Below are 11962 nucleotides of genomic sequence, written 5' to 3'. Positions count from 1 at the left end.
TTGTAATTTGTGAACTTTCTCATTAGAAGACCATTTTGGAAGGTGCAAAAGAATGTGAATTAAATAATATGATATATTATTATAGGCAGCAAAACACTATAATATTAGAGGTGTTATGGGTTTTTTTAACCACACTTAAGTTTTTTTATTATGGACTTAACAAATATTTCAATTTATGAATAAGAATAAAAGAGAAGATTGTATATGAACTTGTGAATTTTTGTTATGTAGTTTGTTTCTTTAAAAAAAAACCTTCACTCTGGTCAGAACAACAGGCCTCAGGAAAGAGTGATCCCCAATAAGTCATAAATGGAGGGGATGACTTTCTGTTTGTTGGACCCCCTTGATTAAAAGTTGACACATTCTTGAGAAAAGGAACATCATCTCCATTGACCTTCAGAGCTGGCAAAATCTGGAATGAAAAAGAAGAGACATCTTGAGTAAATAGGGCAGGTTTGGGTCAATTTAAAAAAAACACGGCTAGGAGCCTGTGACATCATTTGGCCAGGAGTGATAGGTGGGGCTTCAAGATACAGGCTTTCTGGAATAATTGATTTTGACCTTATTCCTTTTCCTCTCAGGTTGATCAGAGGAATAGAAGCTTTTTGACTATGTTCTATCTGTCTTTCCTCTCTGTTCTTCTGGAGGATGGTGCATTGAGTATGATAAAGGCTCCTCAACTTCTTTGTGGGAAGAGGGGAACAAAAGGCTATTCTTCTGGGGTGTGATAAGGAAACAGCAATTCTCCATGCCCCATTTCCCTCCTTTCTTCTATTCACCAGAAATTAGGAAGTCCAAATGACCTTGTCTTAAGTTAAGCCCAATAGGTCTAAGAAATGTAAACCATTTTCCTCCTACTTTCAGGAAAAAAAAATCGTTTGCCTTAATTTTTAGGACCATTTAAAAGGATTTGCTTTTGATTTTATAGGATTAATTTTTAAAAATTCAATTTTATTTTATTTTCACCCCCAACTTCTCTTCCTCCCATCTTCCCCTTCCCCCATCAAGAAAGTAAGAAAAACAAAATCCATTACAAATGTGTATAGTCAAGCAAAAGAAATTCCCACATTACGCGTGTCCAAAAATATATATGCCTAAATCTGTACTCTGAGTCTATTATCTCTCTATCTGGAGTTGGGTAATATGTTTTATTTTGAGTCCTCTGGAACTGTAGTTGGTCATTGTGTAAATCAGAATTATGGGATTAGGTTTTTTGGTTTGTTTGTTTTTTTTACACATTTACATGCATTTATTCAGCTGGGCATTTCCCCTGGTACCCAATGAACTTGAATGGTCTCAAACTATACTGAGTTTGTATGGTTGTTATTGAACTATAATTTTCTCTGTAGTACCTATGCCTGATGATATTAATTAAATTTCTCGCTCTTTCTCTCTCTCCTCTCTCTCTCTCTCTCTCTCTCTCTCTCTCTCTCTCTCTCTCTCTCCTTCCTTCCCTTCTTTACCCCCTCACAAAATTGTATCTTTGGTGAGATTCAATTTTTAGTTTCTTCAGTCAAAGATGAATAAGTGAAATTAGTAAATTTTCTAAAACCCCTAACCAGATGGTTTTATGATTGAGATTTTTTAAACCTGAAGGGCTGCATGCATCCCCATCTGTTACAGTCTCATTATTTGATAAACAGTAAAAACCACCCCCACTGTACCTCAGAAGTGGATAAACACTCTTGTAGTTTACCTCCTGAGCACCACAGAGAGAAAAACCTTTGAAAAAAATGAACTAATTCCTAAAGAAGCTCTAAATTATATTCAAATGAGAGAGGCTTCAAAAAGCACTAATGAAAGCTTGAAAACTGCCTGCCTACTTTCCTATACCTCACCTAGAATTTCAGGAAGGGAAGCCTTTATCAGAGTGAATGAAGAATCTAGAAATTGATTTTAGGAAGGAAAATTAAAATCAGCCTGGCTCTTTCTTTCCATCTTGTGTACTTTCCAAGGAGTATAAAAATTAGAACTGTCTATTAATATGTGGAAAGTGCACTGAATTTGGAGTCAGAGGCCCTACCTCTTACTGCAATGTCTTTGGACAGGTCACTTAACCCCTCAGGCCATCGGTGTCCTCAAAATGAAGGGGTGGGATTAGATGGCCTAACATTTCTTACAGCTCTAAATCTAGGATCTTATTAACTAAATAATTTAAGAGAACAGCTCTCCAGATTCAATGAAGAAGAGAGGACAGAGGCATTCACACAAAGTTCACAAGTGCCATTGAAGAGAAATTTAAGGGGGTTTCCCCTCTAGGACACAAGTTGTTTCTGGGTTTCAGCTAAGACGACCTTGAGCTCAGTTTTGCCATCTCAGTTAAATGCTCAGGGACTAAATAGCTTACTTGGAAAAGCTCAATTTTGCCACCTCAGATATACTTTTCAGGGAGTAGAGACAACTAAATGGTGCAGTGGGTGCTGGGTCTGGAGTCAAGCAGATCTGAGTTCAAATCCAGCCTCAGACACCTCCTAGCTGTGTCCCCTTGGGCAAGTTGTGTAGCTGTTAACAGAATCAATTTCCCCAACTATGAAATTGGGATGTTAATAGTACCTACCTCCCAGGGATTTTGTGAGTGAGGATCAAACAAGACAATATTTGTAAAGCACTTAGCACAGTGCCTGGCACGTAGTAGACATTCAGTAAATGCTTATTCACCCTCCCTTTACATCTTCCTGGTGCAAATCAGTGTTACTTTCTCAAGCAGCTGTCTGCTGTCTGTCATTTGTCACTTTGCTGAGCTCCAACACAAGTTGTTGGATGGATAATGGCAGGGAGTGATTTATATTTCCTGAAATATAAGCTTCAGCTCTGTAGCTAGATGATTCCCAATTCACTGAATAATCACACAAGTCTGCCCTTTAGTTGATTTTGTGAATTTCAGTAGGATCTCCCCTTAGCTACTCCATGCAGCAAATTTTATTTTATTTAATGAAGTAAATCAGGAAGTGCCTATGGAATGCCAGGACTTGCTCTTACCACATATTAACAGTTTTGTTTTGTTTTGTTTTCCCCAAGGAGCAGCATTAGCCAGCAAATGGGTTTCAAAAGATCATTTCACCCAACTGGTTGTGATCCCCCCATTATCATATATTTGGTTACTATCTATTAAGAGTGTTTCTCAGTCACAGGAAAAGATGGATGTTGGCTCATGTGTTAAAGTCTATGTGATTCCTTGTTAAGTACAAAAGAATGGGACTGTGGTGGGCAGGGTGTGGAAGGGCTCTTTCATACTGCATGACGTGTGCCTTTTCAGTGGCCAGGAGCCTAAGGTCTGCAGATGTGCTGGGAGGGGTCAAGGGGTCAATATGTTCTATTAGTGAGCACATGGAAAGACAGAAATGACATGATCTAACATAACTCCAACTCCTGACTATCTCCAGGGGAACTGCAAGCTATGGTAGTGTTGTCTTTAGAAGAGCTGTAATTTCCCCCGTTCCATTTGGTGTTCAGTTGACCTGAAAAAACCCATTTTCAAACGAAAGCTTGTTTTAATGTTTTTATTTTCCATGTCTTTCTATCTATTATTTGAATTAAAAATAGAGAAAGCATGGATTACTTCTGCCCTAAGACCAGAATCTCACCTGGAGAACTAAGCAGCTCAGAACGCAGCAGCCAGTACTCTTAAGAATAGTCAGTGAGGAACCCCATTCCCTCTACAATGTGACAGGCATGATCTCCCTGCAATGTATGGACCACACATCATATATATGTATCAAAGAGATTGGAAGCCAAGAGAACTGTAACTTCACTTGGTATCTGATCCCATGTAGCTGGGAGGGCACTGGACAAATTAATGAATCATTCTGGAGTTATCTTCCGCTGCTTCTTTCCTTTCTCTTCAGCCTGCTGTTTTTGGAGTTTCTGGAAAATCATTAGGTCAGCTGGGTCAATGGTCACATATCTAGCTACTTGCCAATTATATTGGACCTGGGGGTGGAGTTAAGGTTCCATTGATTTGACTTTTTTTTTTCCGTGCAGAGGTTGGGGTAGGGAGCAAATGATGTGTGTTATTTTACATGAATAAGAGAAACTCATTCCTCCTTTTCTCATTCATTTTAACCCTCAAAGATTTCTCAGCTGGCAAAGGGCTTCTGATTCTACCAGCTCAAGCCCTGAAGAAATAGAAGGAGAAGGAGGAGGGTGGAGGAAACAGAGGAATGTGTTCCCTTAAAAGAGTGCGATGTATTGTTGGAAGAGGATGGGATGGAGTACGATCTGGGTTTCCAGTTGTCCCTACAGGACTGACAGAGTACCTGGGTAGTAACTAGGCCAAGATAAACACAGAGTCCCTAGTGGAAAAAAACTGACTTGCTAAAGTTCTGGTCACTTATGGTTTTATTACCATTGCAGCAATGATCACCTCATGGCCTCAGATCTCTCAGAATCTACCTACAGAATGTGACTACTGAGTCTGGGTCTGGAGTATAACTCATTTGATTCCAATGGGCTTATGCTATGAATATGGATCTCAGAATCGCACCTAGTGCTATTAGGCAGTGTGTGATGTGGTAAGCTGTATGCTGTGGCAAACTTTTTCCATCTATCTTATTTCTTCCTCTGCTCTTAGAAAAGACCACCATTTCTTGCATACATACCATTATCTGTTTATTAGCAATAACATAGGAAATACCAATAGCACCAATTAAAAATGAAGCCACATGCTGTTTTGTCCTTACAGCTGTAATAACTGGTAACTAACAAAAGATTGGAAAGCACTTTCTCGATATATAAAGTGCTGCACAGATTTATCATCATTCTTATCATAAACAAATTAGCCCAATTCTCCTATTATTCAGAAGGCACGTAAGGTCAAATACATGGGGTTGAGTGGGGCAAAGTTGTCAGAACTAGAATGTAGACATGACTCGTATGTGCTGGCAACCTGTTTTACCCCATGCAAACCTACAGAGCTGAATTTACACACCCTTCAAAATATGGGAGAATCAAAGCTCAAGCATAAACAGAAAATAATTCTTCGTGGGAGATGGAGAACTTTGTAACAAATTCCTGTCTTTCTTGTTCAGGTCAATGAATTCTAGGGCAAAAATAATTGATCAAGCATCTAATTTGCACATTTCAACAAACTTAAAATGTTCTAGCTGAAATGACATTAACTTTGAATATTCTTTATGAGAGCCTTAAAAATTCAGCATTCATGGAGGTCACAAGTTGTTTGGTTGTGTGCTCACACACCCACAGGGAATTATCTTCTGAATTCCTTCCACAAAGGCTACTTTTAAAAAGCAGTTTCATCCAATCCCTCAACAGTTGGACTCCTGGCAAAAGACAGGGGAGAGCTTTTGGCTGACCACAAATAAAATTCTTTGAATCACCAGTATCTTGATTTAAGAAAGATATTTTACTGTGTCTTTCATACACAAAAGCTGATTAACAGTGGTGTTTTTTTTTTTCCAAAAAAAATGAACACTATTCCACTTTTTTCACAGGTGTACAGAAAAGAAATGTAATGGAGTTACATTCAACAAGAAAGCTTAAAGTCCACTCTAGGTAATAGTTGCATTGACATTCACATACACAAGCACAGAGTAAGTATATTTCAGGATTTTTATAAGAGCATACAGCATACATACAGTAGTTGGATTTTACATCATGAGTAGTAGTAAGGGCAGCATTTCAGAGTGTCATAGAAAAAAGGGACACAAAACCAAAGGGAAGTTTTTAAGCTAGCGCACCAAGACAATTCACAGAATTACAGGATCTATTAAGTGTATTCTGTATGTCTGAGAAAACAACAACTATCTTTCATTTCTGAGTCTTAAGACAGTTAATTGAAGAAGATTCTGTAATCAAAGTGCACATAAAAAACATTTTTTAAAAGGATGGGGATCCTTGGGTTTAGTAACTAATACATGCAAGAGGCAGTCCCAGAGTGACCTGATAGAGTAAAGCTGTGATTGGCAGGTGGCTGATATAATACAGATGTTTCAGGCAATTTCTCTAAAGCACTTCAGTAGCAGCAATGATTGTTTCTAATGGCTGTAGAATTAATTCTCTTTTAGGGGTAAAGGGGAATCATATTTATCATATTTGTTTTTCAACATTTACATCTATACTTTCATTTTTAAATAAATCTATCAAATAACAAAGAGCATAGATAAAGTGAGGTGTTGGGGTTTTTTCTTTCCCTTTTGCATATGTATTATGGGAAAAGGATGTGGCCTTTTCAGAGACATAGTGTGCAAAAGAATGTTTAACAGAGTGAGTACAAGGACATACAGGAAACAGCATCCAAGCCACTCATTTTCCAATGTGTCCACCTGACCAGCCTCGACTTAGAGTCTAGGAACTGTTTTTCCAACATAATGCAGGTTTTAGAAAGACATAGTAGCCAATTTTTTTCCAGGACCCTTAATATTATATAAACAGGCTAATGGTCAATGGGGCAGAATACAGTTTTGTCTAGAGAATGGGTACAGCCTCCTGTCATTAAAGATTCCTTACCTATCCCACACTAAGTTTAGAAAATCTAGTCACTTGCTTTCTCAGGTTTCCTCCTCGGCCTGAAAAATTCAGAACTACTCATTTGTTTTGTTTCTTCACATTTCTACCCTCTTCTTGCACTAAGTAACCTAATTTTGCCTTCCCTTGTTGACTTCTGTACACGCATACGTACACACCAGAATACCTCCATGCCCACCCCCACCCCCCACATGCACAGGCACACACCAAAAGTAAGGCCCAGCTGCCCAATCTGAAAACCTTTCAGCCTGCCCTGTAAGTGCCATCAAGACAGGATTCCAGGAGCACAAGGCTAAGAGTCCAACCTCTCACGGGTGGGGCTGGGAGGCCTCTCCTTTGCGGCGGAGGAGAAAGGAAACTTGGGTCTGCTTTTTAGATTCTGAAAACAAGCCAGAGTGGAGAGAAAGAGTTAACATCAGACTGAGTAAAGCTTTTAAGACAAAACCTGTTCTATGTGATCTAGACAGACACCGGGAACTTTCTGCTGATTTCTGAGATCTGTACAGATAGGACTGGTGTGGATAGGAGGAAAGAGTCAGGAGTTGCTACATAACAGAGATTTGCCATTATTACAAAACTGGCTAAGTGGCTTTGTTCCATTGAATCCCTCACTGGTCACTGTTGTCAGTGGTGCTGTTCCCTTTCTCTTTTTTCTCTTGGGTCTTGTTGCCCTTCTTCTTTTTCTTCTTCTTCTTGGTCTCCTCCTTTTTCCCAAAGGTTATGAAGTCACTTTTGTCAATTTGGCTGTTGGGTGGCTCCTGCCGGATGGAGATGATTGCAGGAGATCCCGGAATAATGAATTTGTCTGGCAACTCACCAGGGCCGGGCTGCTTGGGGTTGCCAGGTCCATATTTAAAGGTCCAGCTGTTGCTGTTCACACCAGCTCCTACAGGGGGGGACACCTCTCCTGCCTCTGGTTCTGAAAAATCCAAATGACAAGATATCAGTCAAGGAAAGCCAGCCCCCTTGCCCATAGTGCCACACCCCCCTAGACAGGAATACTGTGATAAGAGAGCATAGTCCACCACTGTTCCATGAAGAATATCTTGGTCCAGAATAGAGGCCCAGAGTAGTGATTAGAACAGGAGATAAACTAGAAGTCCACATTCCCTTCCCAACTATGCTCCTGACACTAACTGATTTTCCACTATTGCCTTTCTGGGTCAAGATACTTGAATGTATGTAAACATTTCAATACAAATACCAGGAGGTTCTATTGTAGTTGTAAAGGAAGCTTTGCAATTTTTCAAGAGAAACATCAAGGAACTTAGTCCCAGAAAAAGGATTTCTGAATCTTCTGAAAGACTGGGAGAAAAAGGTGTACCTTGACCAGAACAGAAAGTCAAAGAAGCTATTTGTTAGCCCTGATTAAACTTCCAAAGCCACAGGAGAGATGCTTTTGTAAGTCTAGGGAAAGGCAGTGCAATATAGTGCAATGTAGTGGTAAGAACCCTGGTCATGGATCCTGAAGACCCAGATTTAAATTCTGGATCTCATACTCACTAATTATGATCCTGGATAAGTCATTTAACCTTTCTCGGTATCAGCTTCCTTATCAGCAAAATGAGGATGATAATTTCTATGTCACAGAGTTGTTGTTAACTTTTAAGTGCTAGAGAAATGTAAATTAATATTACATATATGTTTGAGGATAAAGGTATTACAGAGGATTACTTTTGCCTCTTCCACCCCTATAGATATATATAGATATATACAAACCATTATATGGTATGAAAAGTTCCACAAGTCTCTCACCCCTCTCTGATCAGTCAGTCTTTGTAGCCAGACACATTTCTACTCATTATTTGTAGAAGAGTCAGGAAACTTGTGTAACCTCTCCCCCAGGATGTTTCCATGAAGATATGATAAGTTGAAGGAAGTTCATGTATATATTCATGCAGGCACTTTGCCCAGAGTTCCCCAAATTTCCAGGGGACTTTGAACTCTGAAAGAACTTCCTTCCTGAAGAGGAGCCAAGTGGAGAGATGGGAAGGGAGGAGTACCAAGAGTTGTGATGGTCTCCCAACCTTCTCCTTTCAAGTTTTCAGGGAATAGATGGATGAGTAAACTGTCCTAGTGACAGAAAGCAGAGAAAGCAAATGGAGCTAAGATTCCAGTGTGTGACAGATCATGCAGAAAGGTGAGAAGAGACACAAGTGGATTGATAACACATCAGGGTTGATGAAGCTCCTAGAACTCATTTGACAGGACCAGTCTTCCTCCTGCTCCTCTGGAATATTGCCTCAAAAAATCCCACTTTCCCTTTACCAGAGTCCAGGCCCTTGACTTCCCATTCACCTTCTGACTGGTGGGAGAAGGGGTGATATTTAATGTCCCACCTCCCCCATGGTGCTCAATGAGTGAAAGCCTCTTTCTTAAATGATTATTTGTATTCCTATGCTATTTAAAATTGCTATTAATGTTTATGGCCATTTATAATAATTTTAGTACAAACCAACAAGTACATAGTTTGGAAATGAAAAACAAATTAGCCCAAAAGGAAGTTTTTACTCAGTTCAGGCTGAGGTGGGCATGAGTCAATTAAAAGAAGAATATCTGTAATTCTAGTAACCTCTCAGATACTATGAAACATACCAGATTGCTTTTGAGCCCAGAGAGAGGTATAATAAGGAAAAGAACCAAGAGAAGTGAGACACAATGATTGGTGTATTTAAGTAAAATCATACTTTCTCCACACAACACGTAGCCGAAGTTCTACTGGGCAATACCTAGAACGTCAAGAAACACCAAGCATTTTGGGGGAAAGATAATGAGTTCAGTTTTGGACGTGCTGAAATGAAGATGTCTATGGAATATCCGGTTTCAGAAGTTATTAGGCAGTTGGAAATATGAAACCAGAGAAAGTCTCTTGGGAGAGAGGTTAAGAAGGCTGAACAAGTAGATTTTAGACTTATCTGCATAAAGATTGTAATTAAATCCATGGTAGCTGAGGAGATCACAAAGTGAAATCATACGAATGAAGAAGAGAAGAGGGCCCAGCAGAGCCTCCAGTGACTTGAACAGTTAGTGGGAATGAGTTGTATAAAGATCCAGCAAAGGAGACAGGGAAGAAGTCAGAGAGGCAGAAGGAGAATGAAGAAAGAACGCTGCCATGAAAACCTATAGAAAAGGGCAAAAAGGTCAAAGACTGCAGAGAGGTCAAGAAGCATGAGGACCAAGAAAAAGCCATTAGATTTGGCAATTAAGAGATTTTTAGTGACTTTGGAGGGAGCAGTTTCTCCTCAAGCCAGAACCCAGATTGCAAAGAGGTAAGCAGAGAGTGAGAGGAAAGAAAATGGAAGCACCTATTGTAGATAGCCTTCTCAAGGAGTTCAGCCATGAGAGTTGAGAAATATGCAATGAAAGTTTTGGGGAAATGGATGTTTCAAGTAAGGATTTTTTTTAAGATGGTGAAGGCATGGGTATGTGCGTGGACAGTAAGGAAACAACCAGAATACAGGGGGAGATTGGAAATCAGTGAGAGAGTAAAAATGAAAGACAGGATAATCTGCTAGAAAAGATGGGATCTCACTTGTGCATGTATTGGTAAGGAGAAGAGCCACCTCTTCATGTGAAATGGGTGAAAGAGATAGTTGCAGAAGACATCTGAATACTGTGGGACAAAGAACAGGGGAGAAGAGAAAGTTCTCTGCAATTCTTTCAGTGAAATATTAGGCAAAGTTCTCAGCTGAGAGAGTGTGTGGAGAGGAAACTATGGGAGGTTTGAAGAAGAATGAAAAGATTTGGAAAAGCTGATGTGGTGAATGGGATAGTGAACCAATTAGAGAGGTCTGAAAGAATTGCCTTTCCATAGTGAAGACCCAGTTGAAATTAAGTAACATAAATTTGCAGTGGGTCCAGTCAGCATAGTTCGCCTTATGTCATCTTGATCACCAACACAGATAAAAAGCTATATAGTGGGATAGCTAGGTGATGCAGTGGATAGAGCACCAGCCCTGGAGTCAGGAGGACCTGAATTCATATCCAGCCTCAGACATATAACACTTATTAGCTGTGTGACCCTAGGCAAGTCACTTAACCCCCATTGCCTAGCTTAAAAAAAAAAAACTATGTAGCAAAAAGACTGAGGTCAAGGGTGGCAGAGATACTGCTGTCTAAAACATCTCCATGATGGCCATAAGTCAAACACCATGAGTTGCACTAAGCTAAAAGAAGCTGCTCCCCCAACTGTGACATTGCAGATAGAAGCCATACAAGTAGATAGTTATCAGACACAAGTTGGAAATTACCAAATTAATCCTCCACTTTGAGTATAAACCTTGATCTCAGCACAAGGAATACCAAAATTTAAAGTCCTAGCAAATTGTGTTGGCATTTTCCAGACGAACAAGAGAAGGTTTTCCCACCTTGAGCAGGTGGAGAAAGGGCTCTAGCCATAGGTAAAATGAGTCACAGAGAATTAACAAGAAACCTCTCCTAGGGTTGTACTATAAATAAGCTAGTAAAGATCTAGCGAGACTAAAAACAATAGAACTACCACTACAAAACATTGGTAATTTAGTAATGATGCCCTCCGGGATTTTTATTCCTGGTATGATCCCTTTTATCTCTCTAGGAAAAAATTAATTCAGGGCAGCTAGATGGCGCAGTGGATAGAGCACTGGCCTTGGATTCAAGAGGACCTGAGTTCAAATCCGGCCTCAGGCTCATAACACTTACTAGCTGTGTGACCCTGGGCAAGTCACTTAACCCCACTGCCTAACCAAAAAAAACCAAAACAAAACAAAAAAATTAATTCAAAGACCCAAGCTTCTTGTATAAAGGTGGTACTGTGGGTGAGCTGGATTTGAGATCAGGGGATTTGGGTTCAAAGCCCAACTGTCACTTAATACCCATATGTCCTCTATTAGGTAACTTCACTCCTCCATGGTTTGATTTCATCTTCAGTAAAATGAGGGGGTTGGACTGACTAGGTGACCTCTGCTATCCCTTCCAGCTCTGAATCTTTAATCCTATTAGCTTCCCAACAGGAGTTCAGCCAGAGTTAAGCGTCCTGTTTTCTTTCTGGGTGCTGGTGATGCCCATGAACAATAGAGACAAAAAGCATAAAATTGGTTTGAAAAATTTCTGACAGGCCTGGAGTTGTTACCTGCATATCAGCACTACTCAAATATCTTTTGGAGAAGTCCCACTAAGCTGGACCCTGAGCTCATTCCTAACTGCAAAGTAAAATGTACACCCTCAGGAACTGCAGAGGATTTATTTCCAATATTGAGTTAGTCCCCAGTGTAAACCCAAGGAATGAAGCTTATTGGTGATTACTCAATAAACCTGTCATCTTTTAAATAGTATTTTATTTTTTCCAATTATACCTAAAGACAATTTTTAACATACATTTTTGCACATGATTTTGAGTTCCAAATTTTGTCCCTTTCTCCCTTCCCTTCCTTCCTCTCTCCCTAAGATGGTAAGTAATTTGATGTAGGTTATATATGTGCAATTATGTAAAATACATTTC

The 11962-nt window shown here is 39.7% G+C and overlaps 1 protein-coding gene across 6 annotated transcripts in view; it reads right to left on the bottom strand.

Moving 5' to 3' along the window:
- Positions 1-361: 361 nt before the first annotated feature.
- Positions 362-11962, bottom strand: part of LOC114036550 (protocadherin alpha-C2) — a 181259-nt gene continuing 169658 nt past the window's right edge. For 4 of the 6 annotated variants that reach the window (XM_027853281.1, XM_027853192.1, XM_027853106.1 and 1 more), the window contains exon 4: positions 6776-7402. In XM_027853281.1, the coding sequence (XP_027709082.1) occupies positions 7092-7402 (311 nt within the window). In that variant the 3' untranslated portion in view covers positions 6776-7091. Of the gene's footprint in view, positions 413-5343; positions 7403-11962 lie in introns of those variants that run through there. The other 2 variants (XM_027853420.1, XM_027853354.1) reach the window with 2 other exon arrangements.

Source organism: Vombatus ursinus, unplaced genomic scaffold (assembly GCF_900497805.2).
Source record: "Vombatus ursinus unplaced genomic scaffold, bare-nosed wombat genome assembly UNPS02000481.1, whole genome shotgun sequence".
Lineage (NCBI taxonomy): Eukaryota > Metazoa > Chordata > Mammalia > Diprotodontia > Vombatidae > Vombatus > Vombatus ursinus.
The sequence above is the reverse complement of the archived record's forward strand: the minus strand, read 5'-3'. Positions and strand labels throughout refer to the sequence as shown.